Genomic DNA, 27,535 nt, shown 5'->3' with positions numbered 1-27,535 from the left:
TGACGAGAAAGAAGCGTTCTACGCGCAGTTAGAACAAACATACGATGGTTGCTCGCCGCGTGACGTGAAAATCGTTGTCGGCGACATGAACGCGCAGGTAGGAAGGGAGGAAATGTACAGACCGGTAATCGGGCTAAACAGCCTGCACGCCGTATCGAATGATAACGGCCAGCGATGCGTAAACTTTGCAGCCTCTCGTGGTATGGTAGTCCGAAGCACCTTCTTCCCTCGCAACGTTATCCACAAAGCCACCTGGAGATCATCCGACCATCAAACAGAAAACCAAATCGACCACGTTCTAATCGACGGTAAATTCTTCTCGGATATAACCAATGTCCGCACATACCGCAGTGCGAATATAGACTCGGATCACTACTTAGTCGCTGTATGCATGCGCTCGAAACTTTCGACAGTTATCACCACGCGTCGAAGTCGAACGCCGCGGCTCAACATCGAGCAACTTCGTAACGTAGAAGTGGCTCAAGACTACGCGCAGCAGTTAGCAGTGGCCCTACCAACGGAAGAGCAGCTTGGCGCAGCTACACTTGAAGATGGCTGGAGGGACATCCGATCCGCCATAGGTAGTACCTCGGCTACAGCACTAGGCTTCGGGACTCCGAATCACAGAAACGACTGGTACGACGGCGAATGTGAACAGTTGAAAAACGATAAGAATGCAGCATGGGCGAGAATGCTGCAACACCGTACGAGAGCGAACGAGGCTCAGTATAAACAGGCGTGGAACAGGCAGAACTCAGTCTTCCGGATGAAGAAGCGCCAGCAGGAAGAAGGAGATCGCGAAGCGATGGAAGAGCTGTACCGCGCTAAGGACACACGAAAGTTCTACGAGAAGCTGAACCGCTCGCGCAGAGGCTTTGTGCCGCAAGCCGACATGTGCCGAGATAATCACGGGAATATTCTCACGAGCGAGCGTGAGGTGGTCGAGAGGTGGCGGCAGCATTACGATGAGCACCTAAATGGTGACGTTGCAAGTACCGAAGGTGGCGTGGTAACAGATCTAGGAGTATGTGCACAGGATGAAAGACTTCCGGCCCCTGACCTCCAAGAGATTGAGGAGGAGGTTGGCCGGTTGAAAAACAACAAAGCCGCTGGAGCAGATCAACTACCAAGCGAGCTTCTAAAATACGGTGGAGAAGCACTGGTGAGAGCACTACACTGGGTCATTACCAAGATTTGGGAGGAGGAAATATTACCGTAGGAATGGATGGATGGTATCGTATGCCCCATCTACAAAAAGGGCGACAAGTTGGATTGCGGGAACTACCGCGCAATCACATTACTGAGCGCTGCCTACAAGATACTCACTCAAATTTTATGCCGCCGTCTATCACCGATTGCAAGAGAGTTCGTGGGACAATATCAGGCTGGATTTATGGGTGAACGCGCTACAACGGACCAGATGTTTGCCATCCGCCAGGTGTTGCAGAAGTGCCGCGAATACAACGTGCCCACACATCACTTGTTCATCGATTTCAAATCGGCGTATGATACAATCGATCGAGAACAGCTATGGCAGATTATGCACGAATACGGATTCCCGGATAAACTGATACGATTGATCAAGGCGATGATGGATCGAGTGATGTGCGTAGTTAGAGTATCAGGGACACTCTCGAGTCCCTTCGAATCTCGCAGAGGGTTACGGCAAGGTGATGGTCTTTCGTGCTTGCTGTTCAACATTGCTTTAGAGGGTGTAATAAGGAGAGCGGGGATAAACACGAGTGGGACGATTTTCAGGAAGTCCGTTCAGCTGCTTGGTTTCGCCGATGATATTGATATTATTGCTCGTAAATTTGAGACGATGGCGGAAACGTACATCCGACTAAAGAATGAAGCCAGGCGAATCGGATTGGTCATTAATGTGTCAAAGACAAAGTACATTATGGCAAAGGGCTCTAGGGAGGAATCACCGCGCCCGCCACCCCGAATTTATATCGACGGTGATGAAATCGAGGCGGTTGAAGAATTCGTGTACTTGGGCTCACTGGTGACCGCCGACAACGACATCAGCAGAGAAATTCAGAGGCGCATTGTGGCAGGAAATCGTTCTTACTTTGGACTCCGCAGAACTCTACGATCCAATAAAGTTCGCCGTAACACGAAGTTAACCATCTACAAAACGCTGATTAGACTGGTCGTCCTCTTGGAGACTTGGACTTGGAGAAGGCGAATGAACCACGAGCTGCATCAGCTGCTGAGAGATCCAACCATCGTCCACACCGCGAAAATCGGGAGGCTACGGTGGGCGGGTCACGTCATCAGGATGTCGGATAGCAACCCGACTAAAATGGTTCTCGAGAGTCATCCGACCGGTACAAGAAGACGTGGAGCGCAGCGAGCTAGGTGGGTCGACCAAGTGGAGGACGATCTGCGGACCCTACGCAGAGTGCGGAACTGGAGACAAACAGCCATGGACCGAGTGGAACGGAGTAAGCCAAGTCACGGGGTCGTTGCTTTGGCCGTAAAATCGGAGTACTGAGTAGGAAGGCTGCGGTATATTTCTGCGGCTATAAGTGCGGCTATGAACTTCAACGCCGAACCTTTCCGTCATCTCGGAACCTGCCTGACCTCGTGTGTATTGCTCTGACAGCTGTCTGTATCTTGGTGGCATTGAATTGCTACCCAAAATGTGTTTTATGTTTTCGGCTATCTGTAGTCTTACAGCTTTGTGGTCCGATCCAGTGAAGCCTTGCCACTGAAGGAAGCTGGAATTGGCAACAGCAGTAAGGGTAGAGTTTGCATTCTCTTCGAGAAAGCAAGTTTAACATTCTTCCTTCTACCTTTCAAGAAAACCAACGGTATCGTTTCCTAGTATAAGAGGTCTCAATTTCAAACCAATTGATTTGAATTTTTGTACAGTGTTAGGCACGTACAGTATCTAGCTCTATACAAAAGTTCATATCAAGTGCCCAAAATAGGTACACCTGCCCAAATGGTACAAGACCCTAACTAAAAATTTCGTCATCGTCGGCAACTTGGCGTCGCGTGGTGCGATCAAGTTGACTGCGGACGATCATGCGTCATTCCCAAGACCTCAAAGGACTTCTTCAAAGCATTCGTCTTTCCGTTGACCGTGATCGGTGGTTTTGATGGGCGGTGAGTCGAGTTGCAAATGTGGAGTCTTGATCTTTTCTTCAAGGGCGATGTCAACGGCTGTATAACGCCTGTAAGATGAATTCAATCTTGTACCGACTTTTCGAACCCTCTAAGAAGCAGAGTACCCTCTTCAAATGAGTGTAATCAGTTTCGTACCTTTTAATTTCAGCAATCAGGGCGGAATTAAAAGCTACGAAACTAATTACACTCATTCGAAAAATGAATTCAATGCCAAGGAATCATGCAAGGAATCCTCAGCATCTCTAAAGTTGTCCCAGAAATGAGCGTAACGAGGCCATTCATCGGATTTTCAAGAACACAAATCTGAAAAACCAAATGACAGCTTGAAAAGATGATTGATTGTTCACCCATCGATCAATTTTTCAGTGAAAACTGTCTTTTAATTGTTTGGGTTTCTGCTCTTGAAAATTTGAAGCGTGGCTCATTAGGTACATGTATGTATATCCCATGCCAGCATATTTCGTGTTGAGTATCAAACAGGCGTATCTGCAATGATCCATTTCTCTTCATCGATTTTCTCTTTTGTTAATATCTTGGCCCGAAAATTATTTTCGGCTGCTTTTGGTGTTCTACATGCTAGTTCTAGTCGTCCTTCACCAAAACACACTGAGTAATCAACCATGGGTTGAACGTATTTCCCGGAATAATTCAAATTGAAAATCGATTAAGAGAAATCGATCATTGTAGATACACCCATATGATAAATACTAATTTCTAGCGTTAGAAAATGTCTGTTCCATGGATCTACATGGATAAACTCAACGCACTACTGTTCGATTTGCATTCGCCAATTTATGATTTACGATGATAATGCGAAGTACTAACTATGCACCACCTAATAAATATGTTTAGACCTTAACACTTCCAGCTGCTGCTGTTTCGAAATCAGTCTAATAATTTTCCCATTGTTTCGTTGCCCAGGACTAAGTATTACTACCCCCAGTTCGATTCGAAAGGTCGCAAACTCCCGGCAAAGTAAGTGTGTGCATATTATCTAGAGAGTTTGGTTGCTGTTGTTGTTGCTGTTGTTCATCATCTCTTCTCATGCGCTACCAACCATAATACCATTAAGCCTCCTCACTCTAAGTACCTAGTAGGGTGGCAGGCAGCTTGAAATTTCCAATCTCCGAACAAGTGTAAATGGCGCTGAGTGTTTGAGCACAATTTCTACAGCTGTTCACTAAAATTAGTTTCAAAAAGTAAAATTTGTAAAAATTTTGCGAGAACTTTTGTGTTTCTGTGGGTAATTGTTTACATAACCTTAATACGAACAAAATGAGTTTATTTTGCACAAGTGTGGTTTTCAATCAACTTACTAATCACATGTAGAAATATGGTAATCCATTCACTCATCATAAATTGTACATTACACTCTATGACCTCACATGACTCTGCTCTTTCATCATCAACTTATTTCAGATTGAGCAATAAATTTGAACATGTAACAAATTTGCATAGTAATTGCTTCATATTCAGACAATAGCAGATAAACTATTTTTAGTCTACACAAGGTATGCTCAGATCAATCTCGAATCTATTGTGTAGTCATTACGTTGTATGACAAGACATTCATCACTCATCCACGAACATTCTTGTTTTACTGATACATGCATAATCTAAGATGAAAGTGCTATGTCGTGTGTGGTCATTAGAGCACTTCCGATCAAAAACATCAATCAAACTCTAATTATGTGCAGGCACGAACACTTGCTATCAATCTCTGTTTCTAACCTCTTCCTCTAATCGACCAGAATCAGTATCAGATTCTAGAGCTGGAAGCCATCAAGTAAGGCTCTCTTCTGCAGCACTCACTTCGTAGGCCGTGTGTTGGTATTATATCATCAATAGACAGACACTCTTCAGTTGCTAGCTATGATACTGCGCGCCTTCATCGTTGTCGGCTAATTCTCGCACAGCAAACAATCTAAATAGCACGTTCAATCACGTAGCTGATATTAGCACCACAACATTGCCATCAGCCAGAATGGTAGGCGGACCACAACTTCTAATGAGCTGGCACATTTCATAGAGGCGATCAATTTGTATGGTCTGCATTCTGCTGCGCTCTCCAAACATCCACGAGGAGAAGAATGTTTCGCCCTCATATGTTTTCATCGAAGACGAAACATTTGCCGTCATCGGCGGTCACTGTGAGCTATATTCCGACATCGTCAGCAGAATGCTCCCTAGGGTGGTTCGTAGTCATGAGTTACATTGTACATCATCAGTTGTATATGAAATTTAAGGGGTGGTATCAGATTTTCCGAAATGCCATTACCCGGTATGCATTTTCCTGGAGTGACAGTTCCTAGAATGTCGCTTTCATTCCATTTTGACATTTGGTTGAATGTCAGTTTTTAAAAGAGCTGCTTATGTTCAACACCTGAAAAAGTCAATAAAATATACATTTGTATCTTTGGGTGACCCGTCTATTCGTCCATTTGTCATTCGGCCAGAACGAAATTCGCCTATCTATCCGGAGAGCAACCGTTGGCCCAACTTCAGTGTTATACTCTATCTGACATTAGGTCAGCGATTGGTATCCGGACAGGTGGCTGAATTAAGTTTTGTCTATTTAGGAGCACTAAACAACAAGATGCACATAATTTAGGAGGAATTCGGCAAAGCTCACCCCGTACCAGTTTCATAAGCTATCACAGATTTAATTCCAGAACACTAAGCACCGTTAATGTATGGGTGTAACATCAAAAGATGCACTTATAAAAGCAACACTGAGTAAGATGAGCCACCCTAACGCAACCATTAGGTCCATGCTCAACAGTGAAGAAGCTGATAAGGATGTTCCTAATCATTCAGAATCGGTGGAGTTGGTCATCTCCTACCTAAACCAACCAGACAAGAAGCATGCTTAATCTAATTAAGACTCTTCTTTCGACGCGTTCCCCATGCTCTCCCAGTCAATAATGAACCTGATCATCATTTTAATGAATACTGACAGTCAGTGCTGCACTCTTCCCCAGCGTCCACTCAACTCAACCATGCATTGTACACAGACATATAATTCCGACACTAAACTGCCAAAACTTTTGTCAAACTTTTCCACTTTTATTGCATTATTATACACGTCGGTTATAAATTACTGTATCTCACTCTCTCCTCTTCCTATTTCTTCGGTTTTCTTGACAGGGCCGGTCAATCTTCACCGCCAATCTACACGGAGTCCATTGCGGGGGGCCAAGCGTTGGCACTGCTGTTCAACTCGCTGCAAGAGTCTATGGCCGGAGTGTACTACTGTGCGGCATCGTACTCCGTCACGGAACAACTGGCGGCGTCCGTTCTGGTCGAAACTTACGGTAAGTTTGTTAACTAAGTTTTCGGTTCTTGGGCCGAGCTTCGACAGAAACATAGGAAGGCCGACTATTTTGGAAGACTGTAACGAACTATAATATCCACATGTAGGTACGCAAGCATTGAATTGGGGATTTGAAATTTAAATTGCATCCACATTTTCTTAAACTCGAATGTAATGTTCACTACTTAGTTTTGAACTTTATTAGTCTGCCCTTCATATACATGCCCTTCATGGACATTTATTTGACAAAATCGTAGGAATAGTGTCTGAATCAGTCAGCTCAAAAACTACTCTTACCAGCCCCTGGGAACATAATACGGGTGAACAAAACTAAAACATTATAACTCCATCATAGTTCTCATTTGTGTTGGAGATAGAATAATTCCACAGACAACCCGACGTAACGCTGCGAACATCTTTCGATTCGAATCATAGTCACGAAATCATGTTTGTCCAATGCTAAAATACTGAGTTTGGCCAACTATCAACTAGGTGGCGGTAGTGGGCGAACGTCAAACTCGAACAAAAAAGACGCGAGCGCCACAGTTGATCAGTTGGCCAACTATGAAATTTTAAAATTGATCATTAAATCGGTGTGCGATGGGAATTGTTAGAGTGCTACGTTTGTTTGTCTGTGATAATTGCTACCGTGCGTCGATGGGAGTGACAATGGGTCAGAGGGGCGAGAACGTTTTCTGGAAGAATTCCGAATAAATTCCGAAAAAAATAATTCAAGATTCAAGAAAGAGACCCTGGATGAATTTCGGAAGGATTTCTGGAAAAAGAAATAGGAAGAACTCCTTGGAAAAATTTCTTAACGAATCCATGGAAAGGTTTCCAAAGAAACCGCTTGAGTAATTTCTGAAAGAATCCTAGGAAGATTACATAATGGAACTGCAGGAAAGTTTTCTGAAAGACTCCTTACAGGAATTTCTCTGGAGAAATATCCAATAGAATTCCTTGAAGGATTTCTAAAGAAAATTTTGGAGTGATTTTATAATGAATTCCGCAGAATATTTAAAAAAATAATATCCACGTAGAAGTTTTTGAAAGTATTCATAGTGGATTTTCTTCTTCTTCTTCTTTATGGCTCTATACCTCCACTGGGACTTGACCTGCCTCGCTTCAATTTAGTGTTCTTTGAGCACTTCCATAGTTATTATTTGAAGGGCTTTCTTTGCCTGGCATTGCATGAATTTGTATATTGTGATGCAAGTACAATGATACACTATGCCCAGGAAGTCGAGAAAATTTTCTCGACCGGAACGGGAATTGAACCCGCCGTCTCCGGATTGGCGATCTATAGCCTTAACCACTAGGCTAACTGAAGACCCCTTGGAACACCTACGAAACCCCATAAGTCCCCTATGGAATCCCCTGACACTACCTGTAACGCCTCTTAAAATCCCTTAAAACTTCTGGAACGCGCCTAGGACCCCCTAGAAACCCTGGAACGCCCCTGAAACACTCATGGGACACCTCTTATACCTCCTGAAACCGCATGGAACGCCCATGAAAACCACTTATGATCCGTGGGGCCTCTCGAACGCCTCTGAAATTCTCCTGGAATGCTTCGAACACACTTTGTGCGCTTCGGCATAATTTAAACTAAAAACAAGTCTGGCAGTTATGCTAACAGTTTTTTCTTCTCATCTGTAGAGCCTTTTAACCACTGCGTCAATTATTTAGGAATATTGTGGTATGACCCATATTTTATTTGGTGCTAGTCAAATATCCTTTCACAAATGAGCTGTGATGGACAATGGTTGATGTAAAACCTGATCCCAGCAAGGCATAACTCGTGTTATAAAGTTTATTACCCTGTTGGGATTACTCCTCCAAGTTTCCAAGGGCTCTAGAAACCCTTTACCAAATACCGCCAATCTGTGATGTGATCCCTACAAGATTCAAGAAAGAAACCCTGGAGGAATTTCGGAAGTATTTCTGGAAAAAAAAAATAGGAGGAACTCCTCGGAAGAATTTCTTAGCGAACCCATGGAAAGGTTTCCAAAGAAACCGCTTGAGTAATTTCTGAAAGAATCCTAGGAAGATTACATAATTAAACTGCAGGAAAGTTTTCTGATAGACTCCCTACAGGAACTTCTGTGGAGAAATATCCAATAGAATTCCTTGAAGGTTTTCTAGAGAAAACTTTGGAGTGATTTCGTAATGAATTCCGCAGAGGATTTTGCAAAAAAATAATACCCACGTAGAAGTTCTTGAAAGTATTCATAGTGGAATTTCTTCTTCTTCTTCTTTATGGCTCTATGCTCCCACTGGGACTTGGCTTGTCTCGCTCCAACTTAGTGTTCTTTAAGCACTTCCACCGTTATTAATTGAAGGGTTTTTTGCCTGCCATTGAATGAATTTGTATATTGTGATGCAAGTACAATGATACACTATGCCCAGGGAGTCGAGAAAATTTTCTCGACCGGAACGGGAATTGAACCCGCCGTTTCCGGATTGGCGATCCATCGCCTATACCACTAGGCTAACTGGAGACTCCCATAGTGGAATTTTTGAGGAAATTTGCAACGGTATTTCTGAAGAAAATTCTGGAGAAAATTTTGAACGAGCTCGGAGTCGCTGAAGCAATTTATTTACATGTTTGTCAAAGAACTCCAAAAGAAAACTCTAAGGGATTGTTTGCAAGACTTACTGAAAATATTCCTGGACAATTTCCTAAAAACATTCATTGGTCAACTTTGGAAGGAATCTTGAAAAAAAATCTAAAGGAGTTCCTATAGAACTTTCTGGAATCCTTGGAAAAATATCTCCACGAATCCCTCGAGGGTTTCAGTAAGTAAAGGAGTTTCTGAATAAGAGATCTCTAAAAGAATTAGAGACGTATATTAGGAGTAATCAAGGAATTGCTTTAGGAACCCGTGGAAGACTTCAAAAAATACTGAAGCGATTTCTGAAAGGTTATTCAAAGGATTTTCTAAAGGAATCTATGTACTAACAAAATCTGTACTTTTTTAAAGGAATCCATTTCCATTTTCAGAGAAATTCCAATGGAAACATTATAAGAATATCTTTTGGAAGATTTTTGAGGGAACGCTAAGAGGAATGCTTCAAGGAAACCCTGAAGAGAATTTCTGAATGGATCCTTGAATTTCACGGATGGTTTTGGATGGGTTTCTGCAGAGGAATTTCGGAGTGAACCCATTATAGATGGGTTAAACGAGCTTTATGCCAAAAGCAATCTCGACGAATATGTTAAGAAATTTCTACATTTTCTGTGAGAATCCCTGCAGTAAAAATTAAAGAAATCCTTGTAGAATTTTTTTTGCGGGAATTTCTGACGAGATCCATATAAGGTTTTCTAAAGGAATCCATAAGAAACTTATAAAAGAATCCTTGGAAGACTTGGACAAACAAGGAAGGACTCTTGAAAGGGGTGGGGGTTTTCCGAAAGAACCGTTTGGGGAATTTCTTATATAATTCTCGAAATTCTTCCGGATCTACATAATGGAATTCGAAGAATAATTTCTGAAGGAATCCATGGAAATTTTTCTGAAAGACTCCGTAAATAAATTTCTGAAGGAGTCCTTGGGAGAATTTCTGAATGAATCCTTGGGGGGATGTCTGGACTAATACCTAGAACAGTTTTCAATAGATTTTTTTAAGGTTTTCTGAACATGAAACATGAAAGAATTTTTGAAAGTTCCATTGTAGGAATTTCCGAAGGAATCTTTGGAAAGATTTCCGAAGTATTTCCTGGAGAAATCGTGAATTTCCAATATTCAGAAGGAATCGCAAGAGGAATTTCTGAAGAAATTCGTAGAAAACTTTCCGAAAAAATGATATAATCCGTAGAGAAATTGATAAGAACAGCTTAAATGGTATTTCTGAAGAAAACTATAGAGAACATTTGGGACAAAGGTCGAAATTTTTGAAAAGAGTCTTGAAGAAGAAGTTTTTGAATACGTTGAAAAAAAAATGTTAAAGAGCTCTAAAAGAAAATTCCGTAAATCTTCGGAAGATTTACGGAAAAGGTGCCTGGATGACTAACGAAAGACATCCATTGGTCAATTTGGAAAGGAAGCTTGAATGATTTTTAAAAGTAATTCCTGGAGAATTGTCCAAAAGAATCTGTACAGAAAATTCAAAACGAATCCCTGGAGGAATATCTTAAGAAATTCTTAAATTATTCTTAAGGAATCCTTGAAGAAATATCTACATGAATCCCAAGACAACTTCCATAAGAAATCCTTGAAGAATTTCTACAGGAAACTTTGGTGGGATTTCTTAATAAATCCATGAAAAATCTTGTAAAAGAATCACTGAAGCAATAAGAGATGGGTATTAGGGAGAATTCCTTGAAGGGCTCCTTGGAGGAATCTATATATTGAGTAAACTAGTGCGAGGTTTTCTAAAGGAATCCTTAGAGGAATGAAGAGAAGTTCCGAACTAATCCCTGAAAAACTTCATAAAATAATTCCGTGAGGCATTTCGGAAACAATCCCTGAAGGAAACTCTTAAGGACTCTCTTCGATAAATTTCTAGGAGAATTCTTCCACTAATTTCTGAAGAAACCTTGGAAGATTGATTGATTGATTTGTCTTTATTAAAGAGACTTTCAGCCCTTAGCTGGCTCGTCTCTCGACCTTGGAAGACTTTCAGAAAGCCGCTCTGAGGATCTTTGGATGCCGTAATATCGAAGCAGAGAAAAAATTTATATTTTTTATGCTAGTTTTGATGGATTCGACGTGACCCCAAATAAAAATTTCGGTGAAATTAAAAAAAAAACTAATAATTTAAAACATGAGTGTTCACGAAAAAGTCATTTCGTTTTATTATGTTTCGATATAACGTACATTTTGCTTCTATATAACGTACTCTAAATTTTTCCTCAATTTGCGCTAGTTCTGGGTAAAAAGGCTAATACTGCAACAAAACATTGATTTAAGTGATTTCTTTGTTTATGTGGGACTTATTACTGGTAAAAATGAAATTTTTCAATGCTGTACGTTATATCGAAGCAAAACGTACGTTATATCGAGTTCGTTATATCGAGGGTACGCTATTTCAAGGGTACGTTATATCGAAGAGTACCTGTGTTAACTGAGAGCTTCCTCCGCCAATGACCATTTTGCATGAGTATATCGTGTGGCAGGCACGAAGATACTCTATGCCCAAGGAAGTCAAGGAAATTTCCTTCACGAAAAGTTCCTGGACCGATCTGGAATTGAGCCTGTCACTTCCAAAGGATGAGCAAAATAGGGAGAAATTAAAAGGTACAAAACTGATTGCATTCATTCAAAAATTAAAACAATTTTTTCATATTTTTTTCAATCTGTCAGTTTCCTATGATGGAAGAAGTATTTAACAATACTTTCCATTTCGGCTGAATATTTGTGATAATTCTGCTGGATGCTGTCTCGCCCAAAGCTGGATAGCATGTTAAGAGCTAGCAAACAGCGAACATTATCAATCATTTTTTATATTTTTATAAAACTTTACACTTTACATTCGTGTCAGATATTAACTAATTTTAAAATCGTATAAGCCTGTAGATTAGGCTGCGGCTTATTTCTCAAAAGTTGTCGAAGCCTGAAATTCGTAAGTTCTTTTGGATTCAAATGACGAAAAAATAGAAACCTCTGAGTTTGAGCCAAAAATATTGAGATTTAGAAGTAGCGCAGTCACTTCAAAGTTAAATTTTCGAGTAATAAAAAGGTGCTTCCACATCAAATATCGTAACTTTTTCAATTTTCAACCGAGTTTCAATCTTTTTTTATGAATCTCTCACAAATTAAATTTCTAATAAATTTGTAGTACATTATTTTTTTCCAAAGTCACGCAAAATATGAGTTTTTAAAGATTTAATTTATTTTTTCTTCTTTTTATAAACAAAAATAATTTTAGGACCCGATTACTTTTTAACCGCTTGACCGATTTCAAATCTTTTGGTGTGCTTTTGTAGATATTTCTGTTGCCTATCTTTGTTCTGAACAAACAATTCGTCAAAGTAGGGTATCGCGCCACTTGGGCGGTGGCTTCTATATTCGTATGTTTTCCACTATAACTCAGTCAATTTTGAACCAATTGACTTGAAATGTTGTACACGGGTAGATACTATACCTATCTCACCACATTCCAAAAGTTGTGTCAATTGGTTCAAATTTGACTGAGTTATAGTGGAAAACAGACGAATATCGAAGCCACCGCCCAAGTGGCGCGATTCCCTATTCATTTTTATTATACTTTTCACAAAAACCTGCCAAAACATGCCTTGAAACTTGATTTTTTCATGTAAAATTGGAGTATAGGACGATTTTTTGCAAGTTTTTACTCCAAACCAGATACTAAGCGTCATATTTAGGGATATGGAACACAATAAGGAACTTTTTTCAGAAAAAAACCTCGCATTTTGAACATGAAAATATTTTTCCATTCAGAACACTCTAAAAATTGAAGTTTAAGGTTTCAACATGATTACTTAGCATAAATTTTTCACTTTAAGCCCGAAATTAAACATGAAAACTAAATTTTTTTTTCCAAAATTCTATTTTTTATTGTAAAACACGTTCAACGGTTTTCGATATTTATCCATGTTAAAACCAATTTTTAAAGATACAGTTTATTCAAAGCATTCTTAGGCAACTATCTACAAAAGCAAGCCAAAAGATTTGAAAACGGACAAGCGGTTAAAAAGTTATTGAGTCCTAAATCATTTTTTTTTGTAAAAAGAAGAAAAAAATAAATTAAATCTTTAAAAACTCATATTTTGCGTGACTTTGGAAAAATTTCATGTTCTACAAGTTAACTCGAAATTTAATTTGTGAGATTCATAAAAAAAGGTTGAAAATTGAAAAAGTTATGACACTTAAAGTGGAAACACCTTTTTATTACTCGAAAATTCAACTTTGAGGCGACTGCGCCACCTCTAAATCTCAATATTTTTGGGTCAAACTCAGAGGTTTCTCTTTTTACGTCATTTGAAAAGAGCTTACGAATTTCAGGTTTCGACAACTTTTGAAAAATAAGCCGCAGCCTACTGTAGAACGAACTCCGTTTTAGAAGGATACCATCTTCGGCGAAGTTGTTCAAAAAGTTTTGAAGTATCCATCAATGAACATGCTGAATATGATTGTTTAACTATGTATTCCATAGAACATTTTGAACATGAACATGTTTTATTTGTAGAACAGAAAATTGATTATTGATGAAGATCAAGTAAGATGTTGATTTAATTTAAAATAATATTTTAAAACTTGGATTTCTTCGTATGTGACCATGATTTTAGCTATTATCAACAACAATCTATCTTTGGATAACAGTTTTCTATGCACGCCACGTAACATTGCGTATCAAATCATGGCATTTGCATGACAGCTCCGCATGCCCATATTCCAATTACGAAACCACACCTAAAAAATTCTATCATCAACCGTTAGCACAAAATTCCACTCTAGCGTCAGTTGTTCCAAACTATTTGCTTTCGGATTCTAATAGCTGTGGCATGTCAGTAAAACTATTTAACAATCCTGCAATTTTAATAAATTTCCACACTTGCTGAACGAACATGCTGCACCACATTTCCACTGACGTCCCTCGTGTGTACCTACAGCGCGCCGAAGCTTGGCTCGTTTCGTCATGTTTCTGGGACGTGAAACCACGCACAACCAGCACGCTGACCGGCTAGTGGTGGTGTTGCTGCTGCTGCTGCTACCGGGAAAATCATTCCACATTTCAACCAAAAATCTACCAGGAAAACTTTAATTTCCATGGATATGGATACTTAAATTCACGATATGAACGCTCGGGATGCTGCACTATGCTTTATGACAAACATTATGGCCAGCAGCCTCGATGGAGATGGCGATGGCCATTACCACGTTGGCGCTCATCGGGGCCAGGGCTGGCTTTTGTGATGGCTGAAAATAACTTTCCTTCTTGAATTTGTTTGTTTGATGGATTTGATCAAAGTCTCTAATGAACGTAACGTACACACTTTTCTTTGGACAACACTAAATGTGGATAACTCAACAATAGTACACCACAACACTCAGTTTGCGGCTGGCATTCTCCATTCTAGGTCACGCCCAATATTCACCAGATCACGTTCCATCTCGTCTACTCATCTTGCCCGCAGCGATCCATGTCCTTTATACCTACCAAATCTATGGCGAACCCCAGCATTTCAGAGTTGCTGTTCAGCATTCTTGCAACATCCTTCTCGAGCATAGTCCAAGTCTCGTGTCCATGGAGGATCACCGGTATTTTATACACGGTATATTTGATGCGGCGAGACTTCCACTGAGTCCTTCAGTAGATCGACGAGTATGCGGGTGCACGTGACGAGTTTCCAATCGTAAACCCTGTTCCCTCTGTTCAGCTCACGATCCTCCTCTTTCCTGTCAGCAGCCTACGGCCAGAATTCAGACCGGTTACGTTATCATCCCTGGGGTTGCTCGTTACACAGAAGTAAAAATATCTTAATAAACGTATACACCAAACCCTTGTAAAAATTTCAGAAAAATGTTGCTGGTGATCTGCTGGATTTGCTAAAGCTTCAGTTTGGCAAAATTCAGCAAAAAATATTTATAACTTTTAATCTATAAATCCAATGTATATACACACTGGACCCGGTCCTGCTTGTCGTTACTATAATGTTGCCTCTACTGATGCTGTGTGCATATTGAACGGCTCCAGCAGCAGTAACTAAGGGAGGGGACTTTCTGCTGGTGCTATGAAGGATGCAATTGTCATGCCATACGCAACCATCCTTGCATGTGTGGGCCCGAACAGCCAGCACCGATGCTGTGTGTTATAAACGATTATCGGGAGCTGCTTCCTTTGTCCGTTCCTTTGTTCTAAATCGCACTGTCTGAGTTCAACCCAAGACCACCCGTACCTACGACGATGGATATTATCTTTTGAAATTGCAGCGCATAGAATTACCATAGCAGCAGCGATGTATGTATGGAAAGCTGACCGCAGCTATTTTACTGTTACTATGTTCTTCCAGTTGCCATCACGTGGAAGGACGCTCCCGAAGATCAACGGCCAATCCTGGGTGAGGACTATATCGTACGTTGCGAGGTGTACGCCAATCCGCCGGCCACCGTCGACTGGCTTCGGGATGGTGATCCGGTAAGTCGTTTGCAATAACACATTCCAACTCGCTGCTGGCTAGCAGGGCAGCATCGCATGTGAATGTGATAATAATGTGCGCTTTTCAGATTAAATCCAGTGGCCGGTACGTAATCGAGAACCGAGGACTTCTGATTCGGAATGTGTCGGAGAGCGACGACGGTCTGTACACATGCCGGGCTGCCGTAATATCAACTGGTGAATTGGCTAAAAGAGTCATTCGTGTCGAAGTTCAAATCAAACCGGAAGTGCAACAACTACCAACGGTGCTGAATGCCGTAGAAGGACAATCATTTTCGTACTTGTGCAATGCCACAGGAAAACCCGTACCTGAATTTCAGTGGATTAAGAAGAGCACCCAGCAAAACGTGGCCGATATCGATAGGTTCGTTTCATTTGCATAAGTGGATTTGGTAGGTGGTGCTAACCATTTAAACATTCTATCTATTTTCAAATTTAGGTTTTCTGTAAACGCGTTGACAGGTCAACTGGACATTAGCCGAGTAGAACAGGACGACCATGACACCTACACCTGTGTGGCCAAGAATGCCGCTGGAATTTCGGAATCCACCACCAAACTAAACGTTCTGATTCGTCCAAAGATCATCGAATTCATGAACATCACAGTACCTGAAGGTCAAGAAGCCGTGCTAGCGTGTAGAGCATTTGGTAGGCCACCACCAGAAATCACATTCCGACGATATGGTACAACTGAAGAGTACAGAGTAGGACTGCAAGTCAGCGACGATCGTATCGTTCTGGATATGCAAGAGAACGCTGAACGAAGCGAAACTATTGGAAATTTGAGAATTTCTCAGCTTGATAAGACTGACGACGGATTGTACGATTGCATTGCCAGAAATCCAGGAGATGTAGCGTACAAGGTTGGTCATATTACCGTCGAGTACAAACCAAACTTTGATCATCTGAAAGCATTGCCTCCGGTATACACTTGGGAGCAGCGACCGGCGAATCTGAGCTGCTTTGCGCAAGCTATTCCCAACGCTACCATTGAATGGCGGTGGAATGATCGGCGCGTTGCTGATCTGTACGACATCAATATGAAAATCGAAGAGCAAGGTTTCCGAAGCGATCTAATCATTACCCCCAGGGAACATCGGTACTACACAAGCTACAAGTGCGTTGCCACGAACCGTCTCGGTCGTGATGAACACGTCATGGAGCTTCGTGAGGCTCGCATTCCGGAAGCCGTTGCGCAAGCCAAACCTCGATCCGTTAGTGCCACTTCGATGACGTTCGACATCATTCCACCAGCGTTCGAGAAGGGACTGCCGATCACTGCCATGTCTGTGCAATACAAGGAGGAATTCAACCCGGATTGGAACACTGCAATGAACCGCACCTGGTCGCCGGATAGCCCCTACATCGTGGAAGGTTTGCGTCCGCAGACGTCGTACAGTTTCCGTTTTGCAGCGCGGAATGTGGTCGGGCTTGGTCCGTGGTCTGCCTACGTAGTACATTCCACTCCGAAACGATCCGAACCGGAAACGCCGAAAACGTTGCACACGCCCATTCAGGAGGAGGACGAGGAAGACGATGCCATTGTGGCGTCGCCCTACGCCGATCACTTCGAGCTGCGGTGGAATGTGCCGGTCGACAACGGTGAACCGATCAACTTCTACCGGGTGAAGTTCTGTCCGGTAAGTAATGCAAGGAACTAGATATTGGGCTTTGTTGGGTTCAAACAAGTTCATCCTTCGAACATAGTGCTTTCGCCGTCGTAACTATGGGCTTCTGCCCAATACAGTGAAGGATGAATATAATACATGAACTTTGACCAGAACTCAGTATAATTGCATTGATAAATTGGGATATGACAAAAAAAAATCATTTCGTGCCGTTGGTGGTCCTGTTATTGCATGCACACCGCTCCCAACATTCGCTAGAAGACATAGGTATTCTTGTCCGGAAGCATGGCTTTCGCCAGTTTCTGCTCCACTTCTCAGTTCCCGAGCCCTTCAACCCTCCGAAACCCCTAAAAACGCCTATCAAACGCATATGAAAACTGCCGAAAATCCTCTGAAGCTTCTTAAAACCCTTTCAGACCCATGTAACTCACCTGAGACCCTCCGAAATCCCCTAAAACCCTCTTGGGCCTTATGTGACACACTCTCCGAAACCCCTAAAAAACGCCTTTGTATCGCATCTGTAATGTCTCTGAAACCCGCCGAATATCCTCTGAAACTTCTTGAAATGCCACGGAAATCCCCCTAAAACCCCATGTAACATACTTGAATCCCTCTGATACGCCTGAAAACGCCTATGTAACGTCACTTAAAATTGTCTAAAATCCTCTGAAACTTCTTGAAATGCCTCCGAAACTCCCTTAGATCCCATGTAACGCACACGAAACCTTCCGAAACCCCCGAAAACGATAACACCTTTGTAAACCCTTGAAACGCTTCTTAAAGCCCCCTGAACCCTCCACTCCGGGAACCTTCTGTAACCTTTTGTCTTTTTTTATATCTACCGTAACTTGACCTTTTTACAACGTTTTTTTTTTAATAACGCGGATTTTTTTTTACAACGGTTTCTAAACTTCAGTGTACGTACTTTTCCTTCGTAGTCGTCGTCAGCGGAACTTTTCGTGATAGAACGCCCAACTAAACATTACCGTCGCTGGTAGTTTGTCGACTTATTCCTGGAGCCCTGGATCTCCAGCCCTACTGGCTTCAGATATTCTTAAAGTGTTTGAACCGCCAAACCAGAGCAGATCATTTTCTCGAACCGATCAGGCTTCGGAAGCGGTGTAGATCGAACCTTCGTGATCATGTTATTGACGATTTGCTATAGGCACCCGTACAACTGCTGTAAAGTGTGCAAGAGTTACAGCACAGTTTATGGGTGGAGCAAGAAACTGCTTACGGAATCCTTCGCGTTACCTACCTCGTAGGCTACTCTGCAAACTTCACTTCCTTCTCGAGAGCCGAATAGCGCTTAAGGGGTACTGCTTTGGCTCCTCGTGTTTTCACTCGCTCTGTCGCGGCTTTGGCGTTCCATCGCTTCTCTATCTTCCTCCAGGTGTCATCTGTGATCCACTGGTTTCTCTGGGTGCGTAGGTGCTCTTGATAGCGCTTCATTGATCTTCTACGCACCTTCCGGAATATCCGCGGCACGGTTCTCCATCTCCTCGACGAAGGATCTTTTCAACGCAACGTCTTCCAGTCGGCGTGTGTTAAACCGGCGCCCGTTTTTCTCCTCCTGTCGATGGATCTTCGCAATGCACAGCCGTATCTCGCCGACTAGGAGATGATGGTCGGACGCAATGCCAGCGCTACGACTGTTCCGCACATCTCCATTTTCGGCTAATGCAGATGTGGTCAATATGATTTTCCGAGACGCAATCACGGGAAACCCATGTCTCTTTGTGCATTGATCGATGGGGAAAGAGCGACCCCCCAATCACCATGTCATTGTTGCCACAAAGCTCTGCGAACAGCTCACCGTTCTTGCTCATTTCTCCGAGACCATGGTGTCCCATGACGTGCTCATAGTTCGAGTTGTCGAAACCAACCTTCGCAACCTTTTGGAATCTTATCCACGACAGCATTCAGTTGACTGTAAAAGTTCTCTTTGTATTTGCAATTCGGTTCGCGCGTAATATTGGATCATGGTAAGCTTTTGAACCCGTGTTTTGAATCTGGGATTCCAAGTTCCAATTCTTGTCCGTTGTTTCGTGCTAAAAGTCGTTACCGTTGAATCAGTTCGTAAGCTTTCATTTTCGGTTTCTGTAACGGTTTTTGGATTTCGAGAAAAGTAGGTTGTTGGCTCAAAGTCCCATAACCACTGTGGTGGGGTTGCCACCTTAGGTATACCTCTATATAGCTTCCGGTGGAGGAGCATTTCATACTCAGCCGCTGGATACCAGCACAGACGCTGTTTGAGCCGCACCTCCTTGGTGAACAGACGCTCGGGACGTTTCTCCTCAATCTAGCTGAAGTCAAAAGGACAAAAGTGCCCAGGCTGCACTACCAGCTGAGCACACAACTCTTAGCTAGTGGTCTTTGTCATCGCTTGACCCGTGGAAGCATGAGATAGGAACTTGTGTGGGCCAGAGCGTTGTTGGAACCTCTCCTTATCAGCTCACCTTTTCGCAGCCCTGTGTACATACTTAGATTATGAAATTGAGGGTCGTTTCTTGATTCTTAACCACTAAACTAGTACTCAATTAGTAGTTTACGCAACAAGGTGCAGAATGACGATTTTTACAGCACGAGTCGTACATTTATCCAACGAGGCTTGCCGAGTTGGATAATTACGACGAGTGCTGGAAAAATCGAGTTCTGCACCGAGTTGCGTACAACGTTTTTTGTAATTTCATAAATTACCCTTGAGGATAGTTTCCAACAAAACTTTTTCATCAAACTGCACACTGATGTTCATAGCCAATGTTTAAGAAAATCTGATCATAATAGGTTATACTGTGCAGTTGTCACAATTTTTCAAAACTGCGTCCAGAAAGCATCAAGAAGATGACCAAAACTAAAAACAGTGCTGTAATGGTTCATTACGCAACGCAAATCAGTGCTGTAATGAATCATTACAGCACTGTTAATTAGGTGTGGAAAAGTAGGCGTTTTCCTGTCAGATTTGCGTGAGGTAAAACAGCCTATTACGATGAGAAATTGCAAAAAATATTTTATGATGCTTTCCAGTAGTATCACCATATCTATATTTTATTTACCTTCGACAGGGATCCAAAGTGAACGGCGTGTGGACCGAGCTGGAAGGTGCCTGCCTAGAGGAAGACATCACGACGACGACGCACTACGAGATGCGCGATCTACAGGCCGACACCTACTACCGGATAGAACTGTTGGCGCACAATGCCATCGGTTTCTCGCGACCAGCTCACCTGCTCCTGAAGACTGCCCGAGGTGAGTCCAACAAATCGTTAGGCAGCTTATATAACGTTTACTCGGCTGGATTCGGCTATCCGCCAGCTACCGCGGCTGGCAGCTTCGCATCCCGGCCTACGGATGTTTTACTGTTGTTTGTTTACTCTGTGTGTAGTTTTGTGTTCATTTATCGCTTCTAATATTCACCACTACCAGTGTAATACGCGTGACTTAAATCACAAACTGTGTGTGTGAACAAGTACCTATAATGTGTAAGTGATCCAAAAACGCTAAGGAAACGCGAAACCACGCTTCGCCGAATGATTTTCCAACAACAAATTTGTCGCTTCCGCTAGGATCGAGTGAATAAGCTCAACTGCCAACTTTCTCGCCGAGCTTGTGTGCCCGTTTAAAGCTACACCTCCGATTTTCGATTTCCGATCTATGGCTTAGTTTATGTTTCCTCTAAATCTTTGGCTTGCTTTTGTCCTGAAAAAAAAAACACATTTCATTGCACATTTACTTTTCTTTCGTTTCGAAATTTGGCTTTAAGCTTACAAATTGCTCTGAGTGACTTCCTGTTCGACGCATAGACTAGGCAGACCTGTAAACGAATCGGACATTACACTCTATTGATATTCAGAAAACGCCTGCTCTCACGTAATAAGGCAACCGTAGTGTAAAATTATCTCTCACGTACTTGTTTTATCGTGCATCTGGAAAAATCTCCTTAATTTACGGTTTGCCTCCCAACTTTCTCGTTATTTATAAGTTCTACATCCGATGAATAGCCGCGTAGGAATACTATCTGATTTTCCCCAGCACTAAATGGAAAGCAATAAAATGTTCATTTTATCGGAATAGGTTTTTAATTAGATTTTCCAATTCGGTCTTAGTTTTAGGTTTAGTTTTACGATGTATATGAATCGTGGATAAAAAGAAAGAGAGGAAACGTAACGTTAAGTAAATCCTACATGATAGAAACGCCTCATTTCCACTATTGGTGATACAATACAAGACAGCAATAAAAATTAACGTCAAATGTTCTGACATCAACCACATCAAACAACTGGCTTCTACTTATCAATGCTAATTTCGAATGTCTCGTCTTTTAATTGAAACATCCTTTCTGTACCACACATTATTTATTCACGAACACACGCTGCTGCAGCACATTATTGGAGTTTTCTGTCAAAGTTCTCCTTTCTATCGTCTTCCTTCCCGATGCCATTCGAGATTTATGGTTTGCGTCCATATCCGGTCAAAATTTAGTTTATGTCCATCTTCTCGTATGTGATCAAGTTTCCTTTTTATTTTGAGTAGCAAACGGACCCCTCAAAAATGATTCGCTCTTACTGTCCACTACCGCGACGATAGAATCGTTTTACGACTTCCGTTGTCGTTTTGGCAACTGTTTTTTTTTTCCTCCGCGGTAGAGCATTTCTTTTTTGGAGTTTTTTTTATTATCTACTAAGCATAAGTGTTTCTCAATCTCTTCTGGGTGTCATTAAAGGTTTTGAAATGATTTTGTAGCTGAATCATTTCTCTGGATTTGTCTCATGGAAATCGATTAGGTAGTCGAGCTCAATTTTGGAGTTTAAATCTACGTATGCAATTGTGTAGATTGTAACAAAATCTCCGGAGTATTTCATTGCCATCTGAGAGAGTGTTGTTCTAAACAGCCTGTTATTTTTCAAAATTGGAATTATTTTCGAACGCTTTGTATATCTGTTACTATAAACAGTATGACATCTTCAAGAGGACATGAACCATTTGATGACGATTCATACTGCATAAAGAACTATATAAAGTTGAGAAACACAAATGCTACTAATTTCTAATTCCAAATCATCCATCACTCGCACCATTTGCTGTCAGAGAATTCAAGACTGTCGTGCTCGGTCACATGTCCCACTAATATATGCACCCAATCACAAGCCATGCTTAACGCCAAGCAGCGATGAGATGAGTGAGCACATTTTAATTGATTTTAATCAACCGGAAACGTCACAATTGATTGCTTTGAATGGAGCACCCTGGGAGTTCCCTGTGCGCTATCGGAGGAATTAATTACTTGCGGTTTGGCCACAAATAGCGCTGACTTAACAAATGCCGTCATCACAACAATGCTCTTCTCCGTAAAACGATATTCTCAGCGGCAGTGATGTGTGATAGATGGCTTCTTCACACTCTATCTCCGATTCTATAGAGTGATCTGCTCCAAAAAAGTGCTTGTTCATCTCACTAAATTGACGACCGCCGATTTATGATTTATCTCAACGTATCTGCAGCATCACTAATCGATATCCATCTACCGCCTGGCAACGATTTTCCTTTCAAAAAATTTTCAAACACTTTAACATACACAAATGGAAAAGCTCATCAATCATCCGGAATTAACCCCCAGAGCATTTTTCATAGATAAACCTATACACACACGTACACATAGGCGATAACCATTTGACAGAATCCTTTTAACCCACCCACCTTCACCGACTTACCCCCGTTCTGCAGCCCCAGTGCTTCCGTGTCCGAAAGCACACTCATTCACATGAACAAACACTTTCATTCACTCTCTCTCTCTCACTGTGTCTCTGAACCGCGCGCAGTTTTTTGTCTGGTGGGAAATTAGTTTCCCTTCCGGGCTTTAGTAGTATGTACTCGTTTCCTCTTTTTATTTTGTTTCTCTATGTTCGCGTCCTGTCCACGAGCCGCCACTAACCCGAAATTAAAAGCGGTCCAGCCCAGCCAATATTTCCTTATTTTGTCTCCATTTCGCCTCTAGTGCAGCATTCAGGGAGGTACACGTCGCAGATCCACGGTATTTGGAATGGTGAATTCGGGTATAATTCTGAGGAAGAAAAAAAGGGGGATATGATAATGCCTTCATCTATGTCACTAATTGGTATTGCTAGTCAAACGTTATGGAGACGCATGGTAGATAATACAATTCTTACGAATCACATGAGCAGACTTATTCTTTTAAGTTTATTTATTTATTCAAGTTATTCATGGGAGGTTTCATTTAGTTCAAAATGCAGGGTTTGCGTACGTGAGAAAGTGTGCTGATTTATAACACGATGACGGCACCTCTCCTAGAGATCCTTCAAGAATACCATCCGGGATACCTCCTAGAAATCCTGCACGGGTTTTCCACAAATTTGTTCTGGGATTATTACTCTGGAGTTTTTTCTGGTATTCCCAGGAAGTGGTTGATGAGATTCTTCTAGAGGTTTACTTAGGATTCCTCTTTGCAAATTTTTCAGGTGTTTCTTCTGAGATTCCTAAAGAGTTTCTGTCTGAGATTCCTTTAAGAGCTTTCGCAAGGATTCCTCGAAGAAGTTTTCCCAGGATTCTTTCAGATATACTTTCTGGGATATCCTGAGGAATACATTTTGAGATTACTTCAGGAGTTCCTATATTCCTTCCTCAAGCAACACACTTGATTACAAAACAGTCACGGCAGCGCATGTAAGGGTTGCGCAGGAAATCACAGTGAATTATATGCAACCCTTACATGCGCTGCCGCGACTGTTTTGTGACCATGTGTATTACTTGGGTCGAAATTCCTTCCGAAATTTCTCTACAAATTAATTCCGAGATTCTTTCAGGATTTTTTTCTATGATTACCCCAGCAATTTTTCCTGAGATTCCTCCAGGAGTTTTATCAGTGGTTTTTCCATGAATTTATTCTAGGATCCCTCTAGAATTTACTACTGCTATTCCTCATGGTGCTCCATCTGTGATTCTTTTTGGGGTTTCTTCAGAAATTTTATCTGGGATCCCGTCTGAGACTCTTAAAAGGTCCCAAGTAACACACTTGTCACAGAAGAGTCACGGCGGCGCAGGTTTTTGTTGCGCAGAAGTCAATGTGACTTACTTCTAACAAATAAATACTTACTTGCTAGGATTAAGTCACAGTAACGTCTGCGCAACAAAAACCTGCGCCGCCGTGACTCTACGGTGACAAGTGTGTTACTTGGGGTTCCATCTGAGATTTATCCAGAAACTTCAAAGATCCTTTCTGGTACTTCAAAAGATTTCTTCCAGGATTTTTCAATAAGTTCCGGGAATCTTTCACGATTTCCATCCGAGATTCTCCCAATAGTTTCTTTTGGAATGTCTTTAGAAGTTTTATTGAACTGTCAGAAAATATTCCTGGAAATTCTAGCAATTTCACCCGGGATTGCTCCTGGAGTTCTTTCAGAGATTGTTACAGGATTTTTTTTTCGAGATTCCTTCTGAAACTCCTTCACAGATTCCGTCAGAAATTCGTTACAAAAAATCCATGCAAGATTTTCCTGCAGCTCCTTTAGGGATTCTTTCTGAGACCCTTCCAGGAATCCTACAAGAACCCTGACGAGAACTTCTTTCAGTATTCATCCAAAACCTTCTCTAGGATCCCTCAAGGAACTCTTTCCGGAGTTCTTTCAGGAACTACTTCTGGGATTGCTTAAAGATTGCCCTCCAGGATTCCTAAGTTAATTCCGGGATTCCTCCATGAACTACTTCCAGGATTTTCTCGATAACTCCTTCCGGGAATTCTTTCAAAGGCTCCTCGGGAAACTTATTCTGGGCTTCTGTCAGGAATTGCTTCTGGAAACTCTTTCGGAAGTCGTGGATTCTTCCGGGAACTTTTTCTGAAATTCCTTTGAAAACTCTTTCATAGAAGGATAATGCTGGAGAAATCCCGGAAATAATGTATAGAGAAATACAGGAAAGAATCTCTTGAAAGATCCCGGAAATACTTAATGGAGGAACACTTTCCTACGCACGCGTACCCCACATTTTGAATTAAGTCATACCACCCATGAAAATCTGTCAAAATTTTTCAAGTCTGAAACTGACGAGATTTTTCCGAAGTCCGAATCGCACACAACAAGGCCACGAATCGTCAAAGACTTAGAAAAAATTATCTTAGCAGTGCCCTATACCAATAAAAGCCTGCAGCCAAAGGGGATAGTCGCCTAAGGAAATGTAATTGTTTTCAATTTTTTCATCATAGTACACTTTTTGATAATTACAAAAAAGTGACACCGCATGGCTGAGTGATGTCGTCGGTTTCCTGCAATAGGGGCACAACTCAACATTTGTCATTTTTGAGATTTTGAAGGCAAATGATGGAAAACAACAGTTTCTGACTAAATTCCTTTAGAATTTCTTAGTTGAAGTGAATTTCCCTTAACGGGTATCTTTCAAAGAATCAAATCTGTTTCTAGCAAATTCTTTCCAAATATTTCTTAGGCATCTTTGAAGTAATCTATCAGATGTTCCGACAAAAATCTGCGCGAGTTACTGGTGGAGCTTTCAGATTGTTCCGCTCTATATTACTAGAGACATTTTCTCTACAATCATTTCCGGAAACCACCCGAAAAAATGTGTTGAGCGAGCCCTGGAGGAAATCTATGATAATGAGTATAAATCTCTGCAAGTCGAAACTATCGAGAAACATCGAATCTATGCAGATATTCTTGGATAAATCACTGGGCAGATTCCAGGAGGCAGACTGACTTTCTGAAGCAAATCCTTAAGCAAAACTGGAAGCATTTCCTCATTTTTTGGTATTTTTATTAAACAACTGAGAAATATTTTATTATATTTCAAATCGGTTTTCATACACCTCGAGAAAGATGTTTTTTTTTTGCACACACCATTTTTTTTTTTCCAAGAACATTTACCATCAGCGAAAACATTCAGATGATACCTAAATCTTTCATCTACATGTGCATAAGTACCGATTTTGAAAATATTACTCCGTTATTTAATAAAAAATCAAAAACTAAAAAATGAAAAAATGCATCAAGTTTCACTTTAAGCGGACTCCAATAAGAAAATCATTAGAAATTTCAACATTGTTCTGGAATTTTCGCAGAGGTTACGGGTAGAAGTGCCTCCATTAATTTATTCCAGAAGTTACATTGCACACAGAGGGTTCATTTTGGGAGTTTGTTAGGGGTATTTACTCAGAAATTTATCCAAGAATTTCTTCCCTATTCCTATCTATTTCTATCTAAAGATTCTATCAAGAATGTCTCACTAGGTTTTTCAAGGCATTACTCGGAAAACCCTCAATGAAATCGTCCACCAGTATCCTAATCTAATTCATGCTCGTTATTCTAAGAATTCTCTTAGTACTTTATTTTGAAAAACTTTCAAACATTCTTTGACAAACTCGTTCCCGTTTCATCCACATTTTAGTGGATGTATAAAATAATGGATTTTTTCGGGGATTCTGAAAGAAACATTTTTGAAATTTCTAGAAGAGTTTTGTTTCTAGGATTCTTTCACGAATTCATTATCCTTTAGCCTGTTTCTTCTGGAGTTTTGTCAAACGAGTATCTTCATAAATATCCTTTGAAATTCTTAAAAAAATATAAGTTAGCTAGCAAACACAATAAAACCTGTCACAAATCAAACAAATTTATATGTCAGCAAGTCGTGTAGAAGTATTACTAAAGCCTTGTTGAGAGTTTTAAAAAATCAACCGATGGCATTGTGATTGGCCGTTATGAATATCCCACAAAAATTAAATAAATCAACCAATTCTGAAAAAGTTGGCAAAGACTTCTTTACAAACCTATATTATTTTCGGAAAATTCCCAGAGACATCCGCACTTTCGATCAAAAGTTTGAATCACCCCCTCAAAACATGTTAATTTTTAAAACCATTTTTCCGCTAATTTGCACCCGATTTCGAAAGTTCTTTGAACAAGATTTATACAAAAGTTTACCAATAATCTATATGAACAGAATGGTGTTGATGTGTTACGATTTGTCGTGCGAACGGGTCAACGGATCTACATATCTTTTTCTCTGTTGCCTTCGTGCAGGGCTCCAACGTGTTCGTACGGAAAAAAAAATAATGGAAAAATCGACCGGGAAAGCAATTCCATTTCGTGGGCTATCTCTCTTCAGAAATGCATGTCAAAAAACATGGTAGGCATGCCGTTCGACGTTTACCGGGACAGCTAGTATTTGTATATAAACCTAGAGTTTTAAAATGTTCTAAAAAAAAAATATACAATTGTTGACGCAACTCCTAAAAAATGTAAGAAAATTTTTCCAAGAGTTATTATTGAAATCTTTGGCAAAATTTCTTCAGAAAAAGGGATTTTTTTATGAA

At 41.1% G+C, this 27,535-nt stretch overlaps 1 protein-coding gene across 11 annotated transcripts in view; it reads left to right on the top strand.

The window, feature by feature from the left end:
• Positions 1–27,535, top strand: part of LOC109429157 (fasciclin-2) — a 368,026-nt gene that overhangs the window by 263,914 nt on the left and 76,577 nt on the right. For 8 of the 11 annotated variants that reach the window (XM_062856894.1, XM_062856895.1, XM_062856893.1 and 5 more), the window contains 6 exons: positions 4,060–4,113; positions 6,286–6,452; positions 15,429–15,553; positions 15,643–15,938; positions 16,014–17,214; positions 20,268–20,451. In XM_062856894.1, the coding sequence (XP_062712878.1) occupies positions 4,060–4,113; positions 6,286–6,452; positions 15,429–15,553; positions 15,643–15,938; positions 16,014–17,214; positions 20,268–20,451 (2,027 nt within the window). The remainder of the gene's footprint in view (positions 1–4,059; positions 4,114–6,285; positions 6,453–15,428; positions 15,554–15,642; positions 15,939–16,013; positions 17,215–20,267; positions 20,452–27,535) is intronic. The other 3 variants (XM_062856899.1, XM_062856898.1, XM_062856901.1) reach the window with 1 other exon arrangement.

Source organism: Aedes albopictus, chromosome 3 (genome assembly GCF_035046485.1).
Source record: "Aedes albopictus strain Foshan chromosome 3, AalbF5, whole genome shotgun sequence".
Classification (NCBI taxonomy): Eukaryota; Metazoa; Arthropoda; class Insecta; order Diptera; family Culicidae; genus Aedes; species Aedes albopictus.
This window is presented reverse-complemented; position numbering and strand designations above follow the sequence as displayed.